Raw genomic sequence first — 25,778 nt, 5'->3', positions numbered from 1 at the left:
GAGTGAATGTTGGGGTGAAGAGGGTGGTGAGAGTAAGGGAGCTTGGGAAGGAGACTTGTGTGAGGAAGTACCAGGAGAGACTGAGTACAGAATGGAAAAAGGTGAGAACAATGGAAGTAAGGGGAGTGGGGGAGGAATGGGATGTATTTAGGGAATCAGTGATGGATTGCGCAAAAGATGCTTGTGGCATGAGAAGAGTGGGAGGTGGGTTGATTAGAAAGGGTAGTGAGTGGTGGGATGAAGAAGTAAGAGTATTAGTGAAAGAGAAGAGAGAGGCATTTGGACGATTTTTGCAGGGAAAAAATGAAATTGAGTGGGAGACGTATAAAAGAAAGAGACAGGAGGTCAAGAGAAAGGTGCAAGAGGTGAAAAAAAGGGCAAATGAGAGTTGGGGTGAGAGAGTATCATTAAATTTTAGGGAGAAAAAAAAGATGTTCTGGAAGGAGGTAAATAAAGTGCGTAAGACAAGGGAGCAAATGGGAACTTCAGTGAAGGGCGCAAATGGGGAGGTGATAACAAGTAGTGGTGATGTGAGAAGGAGATGGAATGAGTATTTTGAAGGTTTGTTGAATGTGTTTGATGATAGAGTGGCAGATATAGGGTGTTTTGGTCGAGGTGGTGTGCAAAGTGCGAGGGTTAGGGAAAATGATTTGGTAAACAGAGAAGAGGTAGTAAAAGCTTTGCGGAAGATGAAAGCCGGCAAGGCAGCAGGTTTGGATGGTATTGCAGTGGAATTTATTAAAAAAGGGGGTGACTGTATTGTTGACTGATTGGTAAGGTTATTTAATGTATGTATGACTCATGGTGAGGTGCCTGAGGATTGGCAGAATGCTTGCATAGTGCCATTGTACAAAGGCAAAGGGGATAAGAGTGAGTGCTCAAATTACAGAGGTATAAGTTTGTTGAGTATTCCTGGCAAATTGTATGGGAGGGTATTGATTGAGAGGGTGAAGGCATGTACAGAGCATCAGATTGGGGAAGAGCAGTGTGGTTTCAGAAGTGGTAGAGGATGTGTGGATCAGGTGTTTGCTTTGAAGAATGTATGTGAGAAATACTTAGAAAAGCAAATGGATTTGTATGTAGCATTTATGGATCTGGAGAAGGCATATGATAGAGTTGATAGAGATGCTCTGTGGAAGGTATTAAGGCAAGTTGTTAGAAGCAGTGAAAAGTTTTTATCGAGGATGTAAGGCATGTGTACGTGTAGGAAGAGAGGAAAGTGATTGGTTCTCAGTGAATGTAGGTTTGCGGCAGGGGTGTGTGATGTCTCCATGGTTGTTTAATTTGTTTATGGATGGGGTTGTTAGGGAGGTGAATGCAAGAGTTTTGGAAAGAGGGGCAAGGATGAAGTCTGTTGGGGATGAGAGAGCTTAGGAAGTGAGTCAGTTGTTGTTCGCTGATGATACAGCGCTGGTGGCTGATTCATGTGAGAAACTGCAGAAGCTGGTGACTGAGTTTGGTAAAGTGTGTGAAAGAAGAAAGTTAAGAGTAAATGTGAATAAGAGCAAGGTTATTAGGTACAGTAGGGTTGAGGGTCAAGTCAATTGGGAGGTGAGTTTGAATGGAGAAAAACTGGAGGAAGTGAAGTGTTTTAGATATCTGGGAGTGGATCTGGCAGCGGATGGAACCATGGAAGCGGAAGTGGATCATAGGGTGGGGGAGGGGGCGAAAATTCTGGGAGCCTTGAAGAATGTGTGGAAGTCGAGAACATTATCTCGGAAAGCAAAAATGGGTATGTTTGAAGGAATAGTGGTTCCAACAATGTTGTATGGTTGCGAGGCGTGGGCTATGGATAGAGTTGTGCGCAGGAGGATGGATGTGCTGGAAATGAGATGTTTGAGGACAATGTGTGGTGTGAGGTGGTTTGATCGAGTAAGTAACGTAAGGGTAAGAGAGATGTGTGGAAATAAAAAGAGCGTGGTTGAGAGAGCAGAAGAGGGTGTTTTGAAGTGGTTTGGGCACATGGAGAGAATGAGTGAGGAAAGATTGACCAAGAGGATATATGTGTCGGAGGTGGAGGGAACGAGGAGAAGAGGGAGACCAAATTGGAGGTGGAAAGATGGAGTGAAAAAGATTTTGTGTGATCGGGGCCTGAACATGCAGGAGGGTGAAAGGAGGGCAAGGAATAGAGTGAATTGGATCGATGTGGTATACCGGGGTTGACGTGCTGTCAGTGGATTGAATCAAGGCATGTGAAGCGTCTGGGGTAAACCATGGAAAGCTGTGTAGGTATGTATATTTGCGTGTGTGGACGTATGTATATACATGTGTATGGGGGTGGTTGGGCCATTTCTTTCGTCTGTTTCCTTGCGCTACCTCGCAAACGCGGGAGACAGCGACAAAGCAAAAAAAAAAAAATATATTATATAGAGAGAGAGAGAGAGAGAGAGAGATAGGTAGTATGTTTGAGGAAAGGAACCTGGATGTTTTGGCTCTGAGTGAAACGAAGCTCAAGGGTAAAGGGGAAGAGTGGTTTGGGAATGTCTTGGGAGTAAAGTCAGGGGTTAGTGAGAGGACAAGAGCAAGGGAAGGAGTAGCAGTACTCCTGAAACAGGAGTTGTGGAGTATGTGATAGAATGTAAGAAAGTAAATTCTCGATTAATATGGGTAAAACTGAAAGTTGATGGAGAGAGATGGGTGATTATTGGTGCATATGCACCTGGGCATGAGAAGAAAGATCATGAGAGGCAAGTGTTTTGGGAGCAGCTGAATGAGTGTGTTAGTGGTTTTGATGCACGAGACCGGGTTATAGTGATGGGTGATTTGAATGCAAAGGTGAGTAATGTGGCAGTTGAGGGAATAATTGGTATACATGGGGTGTTCAGTGTTGTAAATGGAAATGGTGAAGAGCTTGTAGATTTATGTGCTGAAAAAGGACTGATGATTGGGAATACCAGGTTTAAAAAGCGAGATATACATAAGTATACTTATGTAAGTAGGAGAGATGGCCAGAGAGCGTTATTGGATTACGTGTTAATTGACAGGCGCGCGAAAGAGAGACTTTTGGATGTTAATGTGCTGAGAGGTGCAACTGGAGGGATGTCTGATCATTATCTTGTGGAGGCTAAGGTGAAGATTTGTATGGGTTTTCAGAAAAGAAGAGTGAATGTTGGGGTGAAGAGGGTGGTGAGAGTAAGTGAGCTTGGGAAGGAGACTTGTGTGAGGAAGTACCAGGAGAGACTGAGTACAGAATGGAAAAAGGTGAGAACAATGGAAGTAAGGGGAGTGGGGGAGGAATGGGATGTATTTAGGGAATCAGTGATGGATTGCGCAAAAGATGCTTGTGGCATGAGAAGAGTGGGAGGTGGGTTGATTAGAAAGGGTAGTGAGTGGTGGGATGAAGAAGTAAGAGTATTAGTGAAAGAGAAGAGAGAGGCATTTGGACGATTTTTGCAGGGAAAAAATGCAATTGAGTGGGAGAAGTATAAAAGAAAGAGACAGGAGGTCAAGAGAAAGGTGCAAGAGGTGAAAAAAAGGGCAAATGAGAGTTGGGGTGAGAGAGTATCATTAAATTTTAGGGAGAATAAAAAGATGTTCTGGAAGGAGGTAAATAAAGTGCGTAAGACAAGGGAGCAAATGGGAACTTCAGTGAAGGGCGCAAATGGGGAGGTGATAACAAGTAGTGGTGATGTGAGAAGGAGATGGAATGAGTATTTTGAAGGTTTGTTGAATGTGTTTGATGATAGAGTGGCAGATATAGGGTGTTTTGGTCGAGGTGGTGTGCAAAGTGAGAGGGTTAGGGAAAATGATTTGGTAAACAGAGAAGAGGTAGTAAAAGCTTTGCGGAAGATGAAAGCCGGCAAGGCAGCAGGTTTGGATGGTATTGCAGTGGAATTTATTAAAAAAGGGGGTGACTGTATTGTTGACTGATTGGTAAGGTTATTTAATGTATGTATGACTCATGGTGAGGTGCCTGAGGATTGGCAGAATGCTTGCATAGTGCCATTGTACAAAGGCAAAGGGGATAAGAGTGAGTGCTCAAATTACAGAGGTATAAGTTTGTTGAGTATTCCTGGCAAATTATATGGGAGGGTATTGATTGAGAGGGTGAAGGCATGTACAGAGCATCAGATTGGGGAAGAGCAGTGTGGTTTCAGAAGTGGTAGAGGATGTGTGGATCAGGTGTTTGCTTTGAAGAATGTATGTGAGAAATACTTAGAAAAGCAAATGGATTTGTATGTAGCATTTATGGATCTGGAGAAGGCATATGATAGAGTTGATAGAGATGCTCTGTGGAAGGTATTAAGAATATATGGTGTGGGAGGCAAGTTGTTAGAAGCAGTGAAAAGTTTTTATCGAGGATGTAAGGCATGTGTACGTGTAGGAAGAGAGGAAAGTGATTGGTTCTCAGTGAATGTAGGTTTGCGGCAGGGGTGTGTGATGTCTCCATGGTTGTTTAATTTGTTTATGGATGGGGTTGTTAGGGAGGTGAATGCAAGAGTTTTGGAAAGAGGGGCAAGTATGAAGTCTGTTGGGGATGAGAGAGCTTAGGAAGTGAGTCAGTTGTTGTTCGCTGATGATACAGCGCTGGTGGCTGATTCATGTGAGAAACTGCAGAAGCTGGTGACTGAGTTTGGTAAAGTGTGTGAAAGAAGAAAGTTAAGAGTAAATGTGAATAAGAGCAAGGTTATTAGGTACAGTAGGGTTGAGGGTCAAGTCAATTGGGAGGTGAGTTTGAATGGAGAAAAACTGGAGGAAGTGAAGTGTTTTAGATATCTGGGAGTGGATCTGGCAGCGGATGGAACCATGGAAGCGGAAGTGGATCATAGGGTGGGGGAGGGGGCGAAAATTCTGGGAGCCTTGAAGAATGTGTGGAAGTCGAGAACATTATCTCGGAAAGCAAAAATGGGTATGTTTGAAGGAATAGTGGTTCCAACAATGTTGTATGGTTGCGAGATGTGGGCTATGGATAGAGTTGTGCGCAGGAGGATGGATGTGCTGGAAATGAGATGTTTGAGGACAATGTGTGGTGTGAGGTGGTTTGATCGAGTAAGTAACGTAAGGGTAAGAGAGATGTGTGGAAATAAAAAGAGCGTGGTTGAGAGAGCAGAAGAGGGTGTTTTGAAGTGGTTTGGGCACATGGAGAGAATGAGTGAGGAAAGATTGACCAAGAGGATATATGTGTCGGAGGTGGAGGGAACGAGGAGAAGAGGGAGACCAAATTGGAGGTGGAAAGATGGAGTGAAAAAGATTTTGTGTGATCGGGGCCTGAACATGCAGGAGGGTGAAAGGAGGGCAAGGAATAGAGTGAATTGGAGCGATGTGGTATACCGGGGTTGACGTGCTGTCAGTGGATTGAATCAAGGCATGTGAAGCGTCTGGGGTAAACCATGGAAAGCTGTGTAGGTATGTATATTTGTGTGTGTAGATGTATGTATATACATGTGTATGGAGGGGGGGGCATTTCTTTCGTCTGTTTCCTTGCGCTACCTCGCAAACGCGGGAGACAGCGACAAAGTATTAAAAAAAAAAAAAATATATAGTAACCGTGCAGGATTGATTAGCAAATAGAAAAGAGAGCATAATGAATGATATAAAGGCAAAATGAAAAGAGAATGTGTGATTTTATCATGGTGCCACATTTTAAAAAAAGCTGTGAGTATAGGCAGATTTCTACAGAAGGCGGGTATGGGAGTAGTGTATTCATTAGACATGAAAATTTAGGACTTGGTAAACAAGAAATGTGGAGGTGCATTTATTAATGAAAAAAGTGAAGTATATAAAATTTCTTGCAATTACTGCTTTGTAGATGATTATGGCAAAACTTCACCATGTAGATTGCGTAGAGAAATAAGCATACATGAAAATGGTGTGAAAAGACACTCAGAATAAAGTTTGTTAGCTGTAAATTTCGACATGGATACCTGCAAAGGTGGCTGGATGTTGAAATATTACACAAAGGATGTGAGAAAATGACAAGATGAACAGTTGAAGTTGCCTACATTGCAACAGAGAATGCATCCAACCACAGGCATGGATTTGACTGTCTGGCATGGGTTGCTGGGTCATTGATGGTTGAAACAGAAAAGGGGTGGAGCCAACAACTGGAGGTGACCAGTCAAGAGGGAGCATTCCTGACTGGATGGGAAGCTATTCCTGTGGAGGCATATAAATAGTGATGTATGTGTTGGTTTTGTATCCTTTCTGAAGAAAGCCTCTGGTTCATATTGTAAGAGAATAAAGTACTCCTGCTTCATTCTAAGATTCCTTACAATCAAAACTCCACTCATATACACATGTAGATAGTATTCATGAAAAACATATTCCACTCCCCATATTTTTGAGAGGTAATGTACAGCAAAGGCTTATTGTGGATACAAGCACATGATGCTTTTAGAATATAAACATCGTACATCTAGTTGTGGAAACTAGTGTTTCTAACAGTTTGAGCACCAGCATCCTACTTCAGTTTTATTCTGGCTGTCTTGACAGAAGGATGTTCTTTCTTTTCTCTTCATGGGATTTTCACCTTTGGGCACTGTATTTATTCCAATTGTGCTTCAAGGTGGTTGGATTCTATCTTTCTAAGGAGTAGAAAGCCTGAATTCTCACTTGAATAAAAGAAAATGTCAATGCACCCGAGATTCCTAGGTGCATTGGGTGCTCAGAACACATGATCAGGTGGGTGCTTCCTGCAACATCTCATCAGATCAAAACCCTATGGACCCAAAACATTGACCTAGAGTACTCCAGGAACCTTGCCAGTTCAATGCCCAGACTTCTGCAGATGATAATCAAGGCCAAAGTAGAGATGGCAAAGTACTGAAATGTAAGTGTGACAGCCTTTGAAAATGTATGGAGAGGCAGGTGAGGTTTTTTTGCGGACACTGTGTATAAATAATTGATTATATGCAGCACAAGAAAGTGATTCCAGATTCTGTGAGAACACCACAGGAAAGACGACAACTGTGACAAGGCTGTATTTTCATTTGGAGATGGAAAGGAGCACAGAATCAACAATGACCTGCATGCCCTTAGAGGGCCTTGGGTTAATGTACTTTCACATGAACTGCAGCCTTGAAGTGCTAGAACCTATTTAGTTCCCTGATGTTTTTATAAATGCACAAGTAGTCATAACATACCCACTTATGCATATGTATACATATTTTTTTTTGTTGTGTTTGTATGTAATATTAAAATTGCTATTGTGTGATTAAATTGTTGAGTTGAATTGCATAGATTAAAACTGACAAATGATCTATCTCCATATTGGGATCAATAATGATATTCTTTTCCATATTTTCTGATCATCATAAACAGATCCTGCCCCCAACAAGATGTTTGTGGGAGGCTTGTCCTGGCAGACAACCCCAGAGAAATTGAGGGAATATTTTGGCTCTTATGGCACAGTGCGAGATGTGCTCATAATGAAAGATCCTGTGACTCAGGTGAGTTCATTAAGTTCAGAAAAGTTTTGATGTAATCTAAATATAATTTATATGAAGATCGATACAGTTCATATTAATATATTAACATACTGTGAAATGTGAATTGTTGATGCGTTTGTTAAGTGATAAGTACACCATATTAGTTTCGACTATAGTATGGAAGACTTGGTATAGGTTTAAACTGAATTGAAGCTTTTGACAAATTAAAAGTTTTGTACTTTTCTAGTAACTTGAGAGAATCAAATAGTTTTAGTGAAGTATAACATAATTTAACAAAATATTGATTGTAAAACTTGAGTATAATCAGAATGTAAAAATTTCTGTTTAAAAAGTAATTTTAAAAACCCACAAGTGAAATCTTTTTTTGAGAAATTAGATTTTTTTGATTTAATGAACAATACACTACTATGGATGTGTTTTTGATGTCTTATGTTTGGCAATACCTATCATAGGTGAAAGCCCTAAGAGGTGTCTTTCTGTAAAACCTGTACCAAGACTGTATAGCAACTTTTTGGTTTATAATGATGTTGATATGGATTAATATACATAATTTTTTATCAAAGAATAAACATAATGGGGCAGTGAGTGTGAAAGCAAGAGGGAAAGAAGCCATATTTGTTACAGGCCTTGGTGAGGGGTTGGGAAACCTAGCATGTGCTGGAGCCACAGAGGGCCTGGAACAAATCCCATTAGGCTTGAGGAATTGTAGCTGTCAAGGGTAGAAGCCAGTTAGTGGAACTGCTCTTGCAGTTGTCAATTCCTGCCTTTCCAAAGATATTAGTGGTCATCTCAAACTTCCATGCATTCTTATTTATAAATATAGTAAACTTTCCTGTATTTATTTATTTGTTTCTGGACAGCCAAGTTAACACTTACTGTTGACTCTCAGATAAATCTTTGTGATGGAAGTCTGTGGGAGAAGACAAGAAATGGGTGAGAGGTGAGACCTTAGTTTGAACTCGGCATTGTTGCCACTCGTCATTGTTGATTTTATTTTTTCCTTTGTCGCACAGTCTCACAAGTTACTGTATTGGAAGTGGTGTTTTTATGTTGGGCAGTCTTGTGGTGTATCTAAGAGGGTTTGAATATGTGTAGAAGGTGCAACCTATATATACTTAAATATTTATTCATATATCTAGATATTTATACTGTGTAATGCAAGGTTATAACTAAGATCACCAGTTTTGTGGTCAGAAAATTATAGTCCTCAATTGCTATACCATTTTGATATTCAAGACCCATTTAGTTGTTGTAGCTGATGTATTCAAACATAATTTTTACTGTTGTAGCTTCAGCAACTAGACTGTGTCAGAGCAATTGGCGGGTGTAATAATCTGATCATCTAACTCACAGAAGTGTAGTAGATAAAAACTAGATGATTTATTAGCCAGATTGTAGCATATACAGTTGCTGAGATGTTTTATTTGTTTTAAGTACTGCTGGTTACGGATAAGCTACAGTTGGCTCTCGTTGGGGCATTATGTGACATGTAAGCCTTATCTTTATGCGGTATCTGAACACGTTTGGTACCGGTAGTATTGATGGGAATAACAAGCATTTTTTGCATTTAGTTTTGGTGTAATCTGGAGAAGTAGCAACAAAGAGTTTTAGTAATTCAAAACCTTATTTCTTATAGCCTTTGTGTATGACACGGGTATGATTTAGGCTCGGACAAGAGATATTGATCTTGTGTAATGAATCAGCTTTCCCTTCCATGTGTACAGTTGGAATGCACACCTTCCTTTGTCTTTGAATAAAGAGTTTTACTTCTTTGATTTTAATAATGTGAAGAAAATATGGAAAATTAGTTCTTTAAGAATGTCACATATTGTTATTTAAATAATTGAGTTATTTCTTAAAACATGGCCATTTCTCACTTTTCCAATATCCACACCTTTCAGAGGAGTCGAGGCTTTGGGTTTATCACATTTGGAGATGCTAATAGTGTTCAGAAGGTTATTGCGGTGCCCAACCATGTACTTGATGGTAAAAAAATTGACCCCAAACATGCCACACCTAAGAATAAAGGACGTACCAATCGGACCAAGAAAATCTTCGTAGGTGGGGTTAGCCAAGAGACTAGTGCAGATGAAGTGAAAGCTTATTTTTCTTCTTTTGGCAAGGTTGGTTGAGTACATGAGTTTTTATCACATTAAATTTAAGTTTTTCTATGAATGCATCTAGATATGTGTGTTTGCAATAGCAGTGCTTTTTTCTTGATACAGGAAGAATTTTTGATGAACTTAAGGCATGATAATCATGTTTCATAAAATCTAACAAGTTTTCATGTGAAATAAGGCTCAAATTGCAAATTAATGCTCATTTGGATAATTTGAATCCTTTCAAGTATTGAAGAGACCTCCTTCAGAATGGAGGAGGCTGTATTATATTTTTTTTTTTTAAAGCTAGAGATTAATGTCAATAAATCAGCCTGTATCAGTATGCTAGTTATGATGAAGATGTGAATGCTGCCTGTTGGTTATATAGTTTTGAAAGTTTAATTTATAGTTTTAGTTGGTCATATTTTTTGTGTACTTGTATACATGAATTATGGTAAAATGTTCTGTATGATACTTGTATTAGTATGGTTCATCCTATTCCTACACTTTTAGAGCTTGTACTATGTTTCTCTAGCAATATTGGCACCAGTTGGTCAGTATAGCATGTCTTTTCTTTGTTTTTAATTTTTGGCCTATCCTTCTCATACAACTACCAGTATTCACCTCATTGATGTATAAGCCTCTCGCTTTCACACTTATCATCATTTTCATATTTACTGTTTCAATGAGCAACAGTACTTAAATACAACTTTCGTTTGCAGTTGTAGAATATATTTTAAAATATGATTTAAGTATGACTATATTTTGTAAGTTGTTTCACACACACACACACACACACAAGCTCATGCAAGACCAGAAGCTAACGTTGCTAGAGGATGAGAAAGAAATTGAGGGATCAATTCAAGGATCATGGAGGGTGTCATGAACAGAGAGAGAGAAACTCAAGGAATTATAGATTAGAGTAAAAGCATGAACAGTGATTTGCATTAGGTGAGGGAGATTAGAGGGTACTTAACCAAAGTAAAAGAGATTGAGTTATTAAAGAATAGGAAAGGTCAGAAGGGGTTATGCTAGATGTTCTAGAGAATGCTTAATTGAAGGAATTGATCATAACACAAGCTGAAATGATTGTAAATAATGGGTAGGTAGGGGAGAAGGAGCAGTCCTTGGCGCAGTTCAACAGAGTGAACATGATTACTGAAGCATTGGAACAGGGACATGGGACATTTTAGCAGGTGGTGCCCTGCAGAAAGATTGAAGATGTAGATAGAATGATATGAACAGTTAGAGGCAGGACAGTCACAAAAAATTATGGTCTCAGAGATGAAGTTTGGAAAGTGCAGAGCTTACTGGATGTTTTGCTTGTTTATAAAACTGGTGATTATAGAGAAAGCTAGAAACTCATAGGTTTATGAGTCAAAAGTATTGGACTTGGCCATAGATTGGGTGGCACCAAAGTTAAATGAATTAACCATCAGTCAGTTATTTTTGGATAGGATGAAAATCTTACACCAGACAGAAAGGAAAGGGGAAGGGAAGAAGATATGCTCATTAAAGGATTACTGGAGGCTGTAAAATTGCCAGATACAATATATGTAATGAAAGAAAGAATTAGTGATTATAATCAGTACATGAGGGGACATTTAATTATGATGACTTTTACTTTGGAGTTATTTAACCAGGAGGTAAGAAAAAATAAAAAGGTGAAACTCAATGGTGGTATTCATTAAATGTGGTAGACTAGCAAGAGAGGGGGGGGGGGGGGGAAGCAAGGAATAGTCATGTGGCAGAAAATGGGAGACACCAAATTAGGCAAGGGGACAGAACACCTCTCAATCAGCATCTTAGAAATGTCAGGAATGTTAGGTAGTGATAATGTCAGAGAAAGTAAAATATACAAATGGTGATGGATAAGTTGTAAATAGTAAAGAGCTGAAATTTAGAGATCATATATATAGAAAAACACCAGTTGTTGTAAGTCATGGAAACAAAACCTAGTAAAGAGAGATCTCTCCTGTTCCACTCAGCAGGGTTTATGATAATAAATAGGGAAAGAAGGCAAAGGAGATAGTTACCTTAACATAAGATAGCAATAAGTTCCCAGAAGTAGCAGAAGGTGGCCTGTTCAAGTAGTACATAATGTTGAGTAACTGAAGGAAAAAAAAATTGCTAAATTGTTTTGATATCCTTCAAAGGATTTCAGTGATCCAGAACACTAATGCAATGATAGTGATTAAGAGACTAGTGAGGGTGAATGGTTCATGTGATGCCACTTCTGTTGTGTGATTCTGTTTGGAATTGGTGGTGAGGGAGGTAAATGCAAGGGTAGAGGTAGAGTTTTCTAGCATGCTGGGATGATATGCGAATCTTTTGCTATTTGCAGATGATACTGCACTGGTGGTAGACTCAAGATAGAAACTCCTGAAGTTAGTGACAGGTTTATGGGAAGAGAGTGAACAGAGGAATTTGAGAATGAATTTAAACCACAGGAAGGTTATGAGATGCAGCATGGGGGATGAGACAAAATGCTTGGGGTGTAAGTTTGAATGGGGAGAAATCTTGAGGAAGAGGATTGGTTTATGTACCTGGGAGTGAATATAGCTGCAGATGGAACCATTATGGTTAAAGTGAGTTGTGGTGTGGGAGAGGGAGCTAAGGATATAAATGCAGTAAGTGTGTGGAAGTAGAGGTCATTGTTTGTTAAAGCAATAATGGGCATGTATGAGGGTATGTATTAGTCATGACAGTTTTATTTTGGGCTATGAATGAAAAAGAAGGGATGTGTTGAAATATAAATGCTTTAGGACAATTAATGGTGTGAGATGGTGTGATCTTGTGAGTTTTAACTGTAAGAGAGAGGTGAGGTAGCGAGTAGCATATGATTATGTGAGCTGACTTGGGTGTGCTAGAACTGCTTGGACGTGGAAAAGATGAGCAAAATGAGGCTTAGTGTGGAAACTGAGGGAGGACGGGCAAGGGGGGATATTTAGAAGCAGATGGAACAATGGAGTGAAAGAGGCTATAAGTTGATGGGGTGTCGCTAGTCATTGTGAGAGGCATGTATGGAATAAATTGAACTGGAATGGTGTGGTGGCATGTGATATGCTGTCATTAGGGTGATCGGGCGAATGTGAAATGATCAAGTATGTGATGAACCAATCTGTGGGTTTTGGCTGTGCATAGTAGGCTCTGGTTTGAATAGCTGCTTGGAAGTGAATGTTTGCCAATAAGGATGTTGCTCATCTATTTTTGATGCTTCCTTACTAAGGTGGGAGAAGCAATTGTGTATAATAAAACTGATATAACATTGTCAGGAATTGTAAAGGAGTGCAGTATCATTAAGGAATGCAGCCTTGAAGCCGCAAGAGGCCCATAAAAGTGATCCATGGATTGTACTTTACACATTGGGGGATCCCATCTCTTGAACATTCTCTTTTTGTTGTACAACCTTTCAAAGTTCTATAGTTTGTCTACATTTGTGATATTCGCTTTCAATATATTCCATTCATCCATCTCTCATATACTATAAAAGTACATCTTACTGTTTTCTGGTTGTCCTATCCCTACATCTTTCAAAGACTTGTTCTCTATCTGCTTCATCAGTTCGGTTTAGAAATTTGAAGATTATGATCAGTGCAACCCTTGCCCTTCTCTGTTCCATAATGGGTAAGTTTACTGGTCTTCCCCTGTAACTCGGCTGTCTTGATTTGATACCATTTTTGTTGGCCTCATTTCAAACCTTCTCTGTTTGCTCTTTATGCTTCTTAAGATGCTGTGACCAAACTCAAGAGGCATATTCTAGTTTAGGCCCATTATAGGATATGAATAGCTTTCAGAGTATTTGCTTTACACTTTTGAGGCCCTATTCAATATTCTGTACTGTCATACAACTTCTTACATTTCTATGTGCTGTCTACATTGATTATATCTTCAGACATCTTATGCCATTCATTCACCACTCATACTTTAATTCTTCTTCACATCATTCTTTACAACTTTCTTGTTTAATTTCATGTTTATGGCCTCTGATTGCTCTGTCTTTACATCTCTCAAAGTAATATTCACTGTCCATGTCATCAGTGTTTTCAAAACTTAAAGATTGTGATCAGGTCACCCCTCACTCCTCTTCCAAGATGGGCAGATTCAAAGCCAGTAGCCTTTCCAGCTTTCTTGACTGTGCTACATCTTTTGCTGCACTGCTCTGGACCTTCTTTGTGAGCTCTTTTTGCTTTGTAGATGTGATGTGAATATTTTAGTTTTACCTCTCGTAAGATGTGATCAGCTTGCTAGATAAATCCATAGCCATGAATTTGAATGCAGTTCTAATATTTGCCAGGGAGTGTGTGTGTGTGTGTGTGTGTATGTATAGTTGAATATGATACTACATTGCACATACCTATAATAGCATTAGGATCTGAAAAAAAATATAGGCAACATTTTTTTCATGTGACACAATTCCTTGAAATATATACAGTTAAGGGTATTTTACCTCACTCGTATAAATTTTCATCAGTGTGTTTTAACACCCTTGTGTCATGGTAGTTGAGTGTTGTCAAGTACAAAGTTAATGAAAAGTGCTAAGGTGTAGGTCATGGTTGTGATTACCTGAATTGTATTGTTTTATGACAGTACTTTAGAAATGATTAGATATTTATTCATTCATTATTGATTGATGTTATCATATGTAGTTTTAAGCAGTTTTTGTTTGTTTTTTGTCAACAGGTTGAAGAAGCAGTGATGCTCATGGACAACCAGACCAAACGACACCGTGGATTTGGGTTTGTCACTTTTGAATGTGAAGATGTTGTTGAGCGTGTATGTGACATACATTTCCATACCATCAAGAACAAGAAGGTTGAGTGCAAGAAAGCCCAGCCTAAGGAAGCAGTGCAGGCAGCTTCTCTGTTAACAAAGAGGCTGATGGTGGGTCAGACTGGTCTTGCCAGCCCCATAGTAACAGCTCAGCCAGCACACATTCAGGCTGCGGCTGCTGCTGCTGCTGCTGCCCAAGCAGCTGCCCTCAGTGGTTATGGCAAACTCATGGGTGGGGGTGCCTATCCTCCCCTGTCAGCATACCGCTACACTCCTTATCCTCTTCCATCAGCGGCGTTGCCGTCTGCAGCACTAACATCTGCTGCTTTACCCTCTGCTGGTGGTCCCCCTGCTGCAGGTCTCCCTGCAGCTCCAACCCTGACTGCAGTGTCTGCTGCCCCATCCATTGCCAACCAGGCAGCTGTATTTTCCTCCCCAGCCACACCTACCCTTCCAACTCTCTCCACGCACACAGGTCTTACTACTCCATACCAGGGATATTCTCTCACCAATGTGGACATGAGCTCCTTTCAAGGGGTGGATTGGAGTGCCATGTATGGTGTGGGCATGTATGCTTAGTGCACCTGCGTGTCCTCTGACGTCCACCTGACTACTTGACTATGACTCAAAGTAACCCTTCCCACCCACCGTCCTCAGTTCAGCTTTGTCTGCCCACTTCTCTATTATTCACTTGTCCTCATGCCCCTATCCCCACCAAACCTACACTTTGAGTCCAGCCTGCCCATTATACCGCTGTGAGCTCTCCCTTGCACCAGATATTCTCAGCCTCAGGGAATTGTGCATAATTTTAAGTTGTCCTCTGTGCACCCTTTTATCTGTGTTTCTTGTCTTCCTCATTCCAAACTTTTCTGCTGACTCTCAGTTTTTCCTTCTCTTTCCCTTGTCTTAATCTCTCAAAGCATTCATTTTTCTGTGTCATTACTGTGGCCTTCCCATCCTGTTGCGACAATGACTTGAGTGCCATACCGGAGCTTTGGTACTGGGCTGGGCTCATTGTGACCCAGGTAGATCTCTGCGGTACTTAGTATTATGTCTCTCTAGGCAGTGCATGCTGCTGCCCAACACTTAGTCCATGTACTTAAGCCAATTTTCTGGAACATGAAGTTTTTTGTTTATTTATTTTTGTTAGTTCTGTGCGCGTGCGTTTATAGGATTTAAGTGTCAGTGCTAAGCATAACTTGCCCAGGCCAAGCTTGAAAAATAAAACACTTGGACCTGCTCAATGTGAACAAAGGAAGATGTAAATATTTGTGTATGGTTAAGATTTTCTGGCTGTAAAGGTTTTAGCACACAAGGTAAGGGTGACTACCCAAGTCTTGCTGTGCAATGCCATGAACTTGCTCCTCCAGAAGGAGAGTGGCCCTGGTCTGCCCCTCATGCATTAAAAGAATGGGCAATCGTTTGCTTTGTTTTTTGCAGCCATTTTTTTTTCTTTTTTTTTTAGGATTTTGCATGACACTGGGGATCAAGATTTTAGATACGAGTTACTCTTAAGGTCACAAGAATTGATATGGCATAGGACACAGAGCCTGCCAGCCCATGTTAAGTCAGTGTTAGTCCCCTGCTGACTACATTCCACACTGGTCAGTGATGTTTGGCCACTGCAAGATGGCTTGGGCGGCTGGGACTAGCTAACTATAGCAAGTGTGTAGTAATAAGTGCGGAGCAATACTCAGTGTGCGTTGCGTTTGCTTCTCAAGTCTTCTCTGTGAAACACATAACACCTCAGTGGTACTTGCTGTGTTACACCCCATGTACCAAGTACCTTATCCCTTGACCTTACTCTCCTTCCTGTCACCATATTAGTCTTTTTCCACCCCCACCCACCCATCCCACAGCTTGCCTGCCATGTGTGCCATCATGCACATACTTCTGCAGCCATGAACTTAACATGTACATCAAATGGTGCACATGGCATCACCCACCCCCTGCAGCCATGAGAGCGTCGTGTGGTGCACATGGGGACCTTGGAGGCCTGGTCTTGAGGTAGCCTCAGTGATGTAAGTATTTGGAATGAGCTCTCGCCGCAACACCAACTGTTTCCAGCAAGTGGTAACCACGGTAACAACCATCTCTGGCATGCCACGTATCCATTAATATCCTTCTAGGCCTGTCTAGGAAGTCTGGTACCAACGTAGGCAGCATAACATTTTGATACTTTTTTTTTTGCACCACATTGGAATGACCAGCAAAAACTGTGTAGGCCTTTTATAAATTTACTTCTATTGTACAACATTGATCTCTGTTTTCATGTTTCTGCATAGGCCTAGAGTGAGCCAATAGCTTAGAATGTATTGTATGTAAATAGCTTTATGTGTGGTGGATTACCTACAAGGATTCCGTGGTTTGATATAAGGCCATTGTTAGACTATGGAAACTTGGTAGCGTATATGTCTGGGATACAGTGTTATTTTTTCTGAGATTGTGGCTGTTGTTTGAGCAGATGAGCTCGGAATGCCTAGATTGTCCTCTTCACCTGCCTCTGTAACCCCCCCGCCCCCGTGTGTGTGTGTAAGTGATGGGACAGGAGGGCGACCCACCCAGGGAGACAATAGTAGCTGAGGGCCAAGTAGATTTTTGGATTATGGAAAAGTATTTAAATGAAACTATAACTCTACTGAAATCTCTCATTACTAACATTTGTACTGCTTTATGTAAATGATAAACAGATACCCCAGTAATTTATTTTAGCAAAATATGAGCATGAAGTGAATGTTTGATATATAAAACTGGAGATATAAGTTTTATACTCCTTATTGAATAATGCCTAAGTATCTCCATTCAGTTTGGTATTTAAGTTTCCAAGTACTGCACAATCTTGATCTTGAAATTAACATAGTGACCAGTAGCTGAAGTGTAGATTGGGTCCCCCTCTTGTCCCTGCCCTGGGATACAGATAAGCCAGTGGAATTGCTTGCAGAGTGGGTTTCCACATATCTGCCCTCCTCTTGCATCAGTATCCACCCTGGGCCCTCAGAACCACTCCCATACGTTACCTCCTGTGTATCATCTACACTGTATTTTCATAATTTTGTACTGTTCATGAAGTTGACCCGAAGCTCTGGGATCAGCGCCCACCACTGGTATGTCGGTCAGACGTAGATTTGGGTCTCCTTTTTTTTTATCCCAATATTAAGAATTATTCAGCTCATAGATATGTTCACAATTAATTTTTTCTTTTTGGAGATATGTGCATTAGGTGAATCAATTTGCTGGGTTGGTCATTATTTTTTGGCAAATGCAGTTGCAGTAGTTGAGAAAAGTTCTGTTATTCTAGTATTTCTGTGAGCTGAATTGTTTACCTACTCTCCTCTGGGGTTTGTTAACTAGCATAGCAACTCGTCTTTAGCCTAAACCACCAGTAGTTTTTGATGAATAATATCTCTCTTCTGTTGAATGTGCCACTCTTTGAATCTTATTCATTTAAACTATGGATCTAACTTCATTATTGCTAGCCAAGCACTGTCTATCCAATAGATTCAAGTCACTGCATTTTTATTTGTAGCCCTGTCTTATACCTGTTTGTGTACTTAATGGGGTGTGTTGAAAAGACCAGTTTCAAATCTAGTCATACCAGATGTGATGCTTAGATATCATTTTTCGTCTTTTGTTTTAGTAGATTTCTGCATTTAAATGATGGTTTTTTCTTAGTTATTTCTTTGGATGCCCTGTAGAATCTTTGCCAACAGTGCAGCAGTCATATAATTTTTACTTGTAATCCTTTAGCAGAATTATACAAAGGCTCTGTTTTGCTCTTCATTGCTGCTGGTAAAATGAGTCTCTAGTAAATGCTGCCAAGGGCTTTTAGATGATTGATATTACCAGGTATGCTCCTGCAGGTTAGAAGACACAGAGATTCCAGGTCCTCTTGGCTTTCTTGAGGTGTCTGGTGGGCAGTTCTCAAAGCCATATGTATGAACTTAGATAGTGTATTGATAAAACTTGTGATTTTTACATATGGAGTAATTGACTCTGTTACATTCCTGTTATACACAGAATGTAGTATTGAAAAATAACCTATATGTGATATATCCCAAGTTTTGTCTCTTGTTAAGAGTTTTAATGATGATACGGTAGATAGTGCAATGGTTACCAATATTTTGCCCCAAGAGGTGCTAGTAGTGCTACACAGGGCCGAGTTTGCGTAGCCCATTTGCGGACCAAATAAATCAGAAGAAGCAATAAGTGTTGTTATTTTTTCACAAGGGAATAAAGGCATCAGAGGGAAATTAGTATTTTTGCACTTACTAAACCGAACCCTTTTGCTCAATCACCCTGTGCTCATTGTGGATCGTTTCACTAAGAGCTAGGCAGAGATGAGTTATGAAAGCTCCTTAATTCTGGCAAACCTCAGAGGATGATAGGTGGAGACATGGTACAAATAAACTCACAAGAAATGCATTGTAGTTGATAAGGGATATAAAGCATTTATAACCCATTTCATGAATTGTGTCCACTAAACAAAAATGCACTGTTGCTTACCCAGGATGATGGAGAGTCTTAAGTGACCTACAAACCAGCCAGTGGACTCGTTGACCCTAGCAGCAATATGGGTGTGGTGGTGGTGGTGGTGGTGGTGGTGTGGTGGTGGTAATGGTGGTGTTGGACCGCCACAGCGTGATGATCGGATAACCAGACTCTACCTAATGAAGTAGGGTGAACAATGGCTTACATTTAGGTTTATTTTTTGTTTTGACTTGTTAGAGAGCTTTATGATTGAAAGAATCATTATTTGTTAAATGTACAATATGGAAGTGTTGGATGTTCTTCATCCTGGCATGAAGTAGGAGCTGGTCTATTTATGATAAGTGATAGATGATGGATGTGAAGTCAGATATTTTTATTGATTTGAAGGCATTATCACATTAGATTATATAAGGGGTCAGTTCCATAGGGTGATTTTACAAGTCCTAAAGGGATGTTTTTTAGATGGAGGTTAAAGCTATTATTAAGGGTCCCCTTTGGCAGCTTTGGGTAAGGCAGCTATGTAGAGATGGCAGCTGTGTAGTGTCATAGGTAAGCCTCCATTTAAAATGTATATGATGTAATTCAGTTGCGCTGATGTGAAAGATGCAGATGCTAATTTTGATTTTTGTTAGGCTGACTTGTGCCATAGTCTGGTTAGGGATGGGGCCTATACATTAAGGGGATTATAGTAGTTTACATGGACCAACTAGAAGCACTTTGGGTATATACTTAGATAAAGTGGATGTAAGTTCGTTGTTGTGTTAGCTTAGCAATCAGTGGTAAGGAATCAGCTGTTTTTTGTTTATTTACTCAGCTGATCTCTCCCTCGTGAGTCTTCCTAAATGTGGGGTTCATCCTACTATTTTTACACCTCCTGATGATAATTTATGTATTGGAGGTCCTACTAAAGGTGCCGAGACCCTCTCATAACCCCACTGGAGCACGTTGGGCTGCTTTTTACTATTTCATGTTGGAAATACCTTATAAATCGGTTCTTTAAGCCCCAAATATTAGTGTTTAAGGTCAAGTGCCAAAGTGGTAATACAGAGAGTCATTGACCATCAGCCGTGGCTGTCTCATATCTGTATATTATAAAGTTTAAAGAGGCTGTTTACTAAATAACATTGGCCACTAGTTACCCTTGATGCCTTATTTATCAAAGATAGTTTTCTATGAAAGTTTTTAAGGTAGGATGATTGTCAGTGGTTCTTTCAGGCATCATTGTGGTTGCTAGTGGTAAATGTCGTACAAATTATTAAATTTTACTACGTTGATGAAAGTCGACGCCACCACACCACTACAATGCTGCAGAGCCCGTGAGCCATGAAAATATGTTGATGACTGTGTTTATTTAGATGTATACAGGATTACCACATGCCGTGAAGCAATAAGTGTCGAAACCCTCTATTTTTGTACATAAGACTGTGAGCATTAATGATATAAAAAGTCAGTAATAAAAGTGAAATATTTTCAAAACCAATGTGCACAGTGTATCTATTATTATATTTGAACATCTTATTATCCACATGCATATGAAGAAGAGGTACACAGGACCTGTTATATGATATTAAAGGAAAAATACATTTACATGAAGAAGGAAGGGGTCTGACATAACCCATATATAAATTCTATAAGGTAATTTGTTTTGCTTCTAATGTGACTTTGGTTTTAGACATCTTTCTCTGCTTTTGTGTTTGGCATTGGACCCTTCTCCTGTGGTTTGCTCTTTTGGATTATTATATAGTGTGCCCAGTTACCCCAGCTTAGGGTAACCATTTTTCTTGTATGTACTTTACTGTGTTGTAGACTAGTGGTATCTACATTGTATACCGACCAAGGCTGTAGTGTGGTAGAGAGGACTCCTGCGCGGATGTCACTGCCTATACGCATCCCTGCCTATGTCAAGTGTGCGTGTATTGGGGGTGACATCTGGCGCGGCGGCCGAGGGACCCAGGCACACGGCCTGCCTCCTGTGATGTAACTATGATGTCACATTTGCTCCTAGCGCAGCCAGGCCGGCCTTGCATGTCTTAGCTACCCTGAGTCCATGAACCAGGGAGCAATATCTTTTTCTCGCTGTGGTAATGTATTGAATGTGCTAGATTGTCTACCATTTTTGGATTTCTTTGTAAACCTTAAAGTAGAACTTTCACAAGTTAAAACAAGTTGAGAGTTTGTCTTTAAGTTTGCATTTTGATTGATTGAAGCACTACAAAATTGGAGGTGCTTTAAGCAAGACAAATGCCTTGAAATTTATAGGCAAAAGCAAGTTGTGTTTAACATGAAAGATCTGCTTGAGAAACACATATGAACATAAGAAACACGGGACTGTCTTGTGTTACCGCCGAAAGATAAACACAGCTGACACTGACACATACATGGATAAAAACATTAGCTGTAGGTTGACCTGTATAGGGTTAACCTAATGTAGGGTTGACCTCTGCTCTCGCCTCCCAAGGCTGCTGTGCCCCACCCACCACCACCTGCCTGCCGTCTGACACGTGCCACTTCCGAGTTTCTCGTTATTTATCAAGAATTTCAATGCCATATGCTTATTTATTTTTTTAGTTTTTGTCATTGGTATCTCATGACTGTCATATGCTTAATATTATTTAGAGAGTCAGTTAGGAGTGTGTTGTGGGTGGTGGGGGAGGCGCCCCTGGTGTCCCCCATAGCCGCGGTCACAAACTTGATGCTCGCCACCTGTCACGCCCACCTCCACGCTGCAGCGCCCATGCTGTCACTTTGTCACTATAGCTTGATGGAAACAGCCTAGTATGCTGTGTCCAGTAAATGTGCGTGTGGGTAGTGGTGGGCGGGTCACTGGCATTGAGACAACTAGAAGTGGTACTGTAGGTACAGCTGTACTGTAGTCGTGTCTGAGCTGTAGGTTTGGTATTGTAGCCGACCTAGCATCATAGTGCTCGCCCGACGCCTCTGTACAGGACCTTAGTCAGCCGGCCGCCACAGCCCGCAGCCCAGCCCCATGGTAACATGCAGTCACCCTCCTTAACTGCTTCCCTCACAGATCTTCAGGCCCATTCTGGGCTTCTCCTATGCTCTTGCTGAATTAACCTTGAATTAAAGTCAAAGGGACACATTTGTCCTCTTGAGGGTTGTCAAAAGTTAACGAGGGTCAACTGTCTTGCCTCATTTTACTGTCCCTTTCTGGTGGAATGCCAGAGGAAAATTCCACTCACCAGAAAGTTATTATTTTTGTTTCTTTAACGAATAAGTTTTATTTTTGTTTGGAGGCTGGTTGCAAGCTCGCGGGCAGCTGAGACTTTGTGAGCATTGCACAGTGTAGTTTGTACATCTAGTAATAAAATGTCTATGGTAGAGAGTAACTGCTTGTCTTTTTACATTTTATCTCTTTTTGGCCTGTGTAGATCTACTGGCTTTTGGGATTTGGCTAACGGTATGTATATAAACACGTGAAGCGTCAAGACCCCCCTCTGTGTGGGCCATTAAAGGTCTTAACTAATCTCACGGATGCAAGTACAATAAAAAGTAAGAGTGGATGTTGATAAAACTTACTTATTTTAATAATTAATATAATGCCTAATAATGGTTAGCAGGATTCAAATCTAACACGCTCTAATACTAAGTTTGAGAAGTAGCAGCACTAGCAAGGTTGATAATGAGGTGCGCTAGAAACCAGGTAGTTACCTCCCTCGCTGCTAGAGGTGCAACTGTCCAGTCTGCATGCTATGACCAGTCACATGTTGGGAATGTTAACAACCTCTTATGTCAAAGATTATACTATTGGGTATAGCCCACTGGTGATGGAATAACAGATCTTTCATAACATATGCATTTCTCATACTATTTTTAGAGCAGTATTTTGAAGTCTCAGGTACAGGAGAGTGTCTTAAATGCAACTTGCTAGTCTTGACTAAGAAACGTACCTGAAAACTGGCAAGTGCCACCACGTTTAAGGATTCAGTATAGAATGTCTTCATATTAATTTGTCAGTTGGCATTGGATTTCATTTGTTAAACCCTCTTCCTGTCTCCACGGTGTAATGGAACTGAATTTTTGTATGGTATGATAGTACAAAATAGTTTTTATACTTATAAGAGTATATATGCTGAATTAGGAATATGCTGGAATTTTAAGTTTAATATCTAACAACAATGGTAGGATATTTACTCATCACATGATACACCACTAAAAAAATTACACATTATTCCCATTAATGACATTCTCATAAACAGATTGTTCTTATTAATGGACATCTTTTGAAGAACAGCAATATTTCAAGATATACTTAAGTATTCCCACTGATTAATTTTTTCCATTATTAAAAATGAAATATTTGTGATAATGGGCATATTCCACCTAAATACTATGCCATTGATTAGGGCAAATCATGCATATGCAAATAATGAATTGGGATTGTCATTTTTAGGTACAAGAAAGTTATTAATTTGGGGAAAGGTTTCAAATTTTAGCTACTTTTTATGGTTGTGAAAGGAAAGAATGGAGGGCTTTATCTCATTTCATCCTTTATACACTGATTTTTGCACATGCGAATTAAAAAAAAGCCTGACTGCTTATTCATACATATTATACAACCCTAAGAACCCTTTTATTAGGCTTCTGCAGCTTTGACCTTGCACTTCCCTTAGAGACAGGGAAATCATGGACTCCTTCAGAGCAAGAAGGTCATTGACAGGTCAGTACTCCTTTCCATGCATTGATAGTGGTACAGCCTTGCTTTAGATTTACTCCTTTAGTGCAAGATGGTCCTTGACCATTATCCCCCTTTGCCTCATTAAGACTTTACCAAGGGGAAATCAACAACAGACTTTCTATGTACGTCCTAATTTGTTGTCATGCCAATTGTACTGAAACCAGAGCTTACCATCCACAGTCAAACACCTCAGACTATTCCATGGTTTTACCACAACTGCTTAAAATGCCGTGGTTCAACTTGCTGACAGCACATCACCCCATGTATATCTCCCCAATCAGTTCATGCTATCCCATGCATACCTCTCATACTCCTGAATGTTAAGACCCTGACGCCACAAAAGCCATCTGTACTCCATCCTTCCATCTTCGTGGTCCACCTCTTTCACTTCCTCTTTCCACTTTAGATATGTAGAACCGCTCAGTTTTCTATGCTTTTTGTCTCCATGGTTCCAAACTATTTCAGTACCCTTAGGTCAGTTCTCTCAACCGTACTGCACTTATTACTACTATTCCTTCTCTTGTATTATCATTCCATACATGATCAACCTGCCACTCACCATGTAGACTTCCTTTTAAGTTACATCTGATACAACACTGTCAGGACTACTGTACAGCAAATACCTGTATTTACCCACATATTGACTTCCCTTACCATGTTCCTTAATGTACCCAGGTCTTTAGCTCCTCTCTCACAATATGACTCTTTGGAGTACTCATTGTTCTATCCACAATCAGGTAAGAAAAGAACCCCTCTTCTTTGGACAGAAGAGAAAAGAGTGAGGAGAGGTTGATGAAGAGGATATATGCATTAAAAGTAGAGGTAAAAAGAAGAAAGGGAAGACTGAAATGGATATAGAAAGATAGTGAAAAAGGCTGAGGGCCTAAACATGCAGGAGAGTGTAAGGCGTACAAGGGAAAAAGTGATTTGGAGTGCTGTGATATATGGGGGCGATGTGTTGTCAGTGGACTGAACCAGGGCATACGAAGCCACTGGATGAAAACGCTGAAAAGTCTATGGTTTCGATGCATTACCCACGACAGCAAGAGAATGGATGTAAGAGAATAAGGCCATTTTTTCATGTGTTCCTTGCACTGCCTTGCTAACATGGGAAACAGTTAACAGCCTGAACATGTAGGAGGGTGTAAGGCATACAAGGGAAAAAGTGATTTTGAGTGCTGTGATATATTGGGGGCAATGTGTTGTCAGTGGACTGAACCAGGGCATATGAAGCCACTGGATGAAAGTGCTGAAAAGACTATAGTTTTTATGCATTACCCATGACAGCAAGAGAATGGATGTAAGTGAATATGGCCATTTTTTCATGTGTTCCTTGCACTACCTTGCTAACATGGGAAACAGTTAACAGGTATGAAAAAAGGTAGATGCATGCTGTTGAGTGCAAAGAGGTGTATGGGAGTTACTTATAGAAAAGAGTTGCAAGTGATAGGAAGATGTACAGGAGAAAGCATCAGGATGTCAAGAGGAAGGTGCAAGGACCTGGAAAAGGGCAGATGACAAATGGAATGGGCAAGTTTCGGCAGACTTTTATGAAAACAAAAATATCTTTAGGTAGGAGATTAACAGTGTAAGGAGAATGAGAAAAAGAATTGGGACCATCAGTGAAGGGGGCAGATGGGGAAGTGATAACAGGCAGAGATGAGATGAAAAGGCACAAGTATTTTGAAGGATTGTTGAATGCATTTGATGGTAGGGTGACAGGTACCGGATGATTTAGTCATGGAGGTATGTGAAGTGAGAGTTATTGGAAGTAAAAAAAAAGAAGTGGTGAAAGCCTTATATAAAAGGAAGTGTGGCAAAGGAATTGGAGTGGATGGGATTCCAGTTGAATTTCTTAAGAAAAAGGGTGACTGTGTTGATTTGTTAGTCAGGATTTACAGTGTATGAATGGCTTATGGTGAGGTGCCTGAAGATTCGCAGAATGCCTGTATTGTGTGACTATACAACAGCAAGGGGGACAAAAATGAATATTTGAATTACTGAGGTATATGTCTGTTAATTGCACAGTACTTGGGAAGTTGAGTGGGAGTGTGATGATTGAGGGTGGTATCATGCATACAGCAACAGACTGGGGAGGAATAATGTGGTTTCAGGAGTGGTAGGGAATGTTTGGATGAGGTGTTTACTTAGAAATTTTCTTTAAGGAATACTTAATGAAAGAGAAGGATTTGCATGGGGCATTTATGAATTTGAAGAAAGCATATGATAGGGTCAATAGCAATGGTCTTGTCTAGTGAATATGTAATGTGGGACAAAAGCTACGATAAACAGTGAGTAGTTTTTATCAAATCCAATGCTTATGTGAATGGTTCC

At 40.3% G+C, this 25,778-nt stretch overlaps 2 protein-coding genes across 9 annotated transcripts in view; one reads left to right on the top strand and one right to left on the bottom strand.

Moving 5' to 3' along the window:
* Positions 1 to 22,095, top strand: part of msi (RNA-binding protein musashi) — a 214,517-nt gene extending 192,422 nt beyond the window's left edge. For 6 of the 7 annotated variants that reach the window (XM_071683801.1, XM_071683799.1, XM_071683800.1 and 3 more), the window contains 3 exons: positions 7,261 to 7,388; positions 9,290 to 9,511; positions 14,171 to 22,095. In XM_071683801.1, the coding sequence (XP_071539902.1) occupies positions 7,261 to 7,388; positions 9,290 to 9,511; positions 14,171 to 14,839 (1,019 nt within the window). In that variant the 3' untranslated portion in view covers positions 14,840 to 22,095. The remainder of the gene's footprint in view (positions 1 to 7,260; positions 7,389 to 9,289; positions 9,512 to 14,170) is intronic. The other variant, XR_011715357.1, reaches the window with a different exon arrangement.
* The window catches only part of LOC139760512 (normal mucosa of esophagus-specific gene 1 protein-like), a 686,022-nt gene that overhangs the window by 464,648 nt on the left and 195,596 nt on the right, over positions 1 to 25,778 (bottom strand). The gene's annotated exons all lie outside the window — the stretch shown is intronic.

The sequence above is a fragment of the Panulirus ornatus genome, chromosome 37 (assembly GCF_036320965.1).
Source record: "Panulirus ornatus isolate Po-2019 chromosome 37, ASM3632096v1, whole genome shotgun sequence".
Lineage (NCBI taxonomy): Eukaryota > Metazoa > Arthropoda > Malacostraca > Decapoda > Palinuridae > Panulirus > Panulirus ornatus.
Note: the sequence above shows the minus strand (reverse complement) of the source record. Positions and strands in the feature narration are given on the sequence as shown.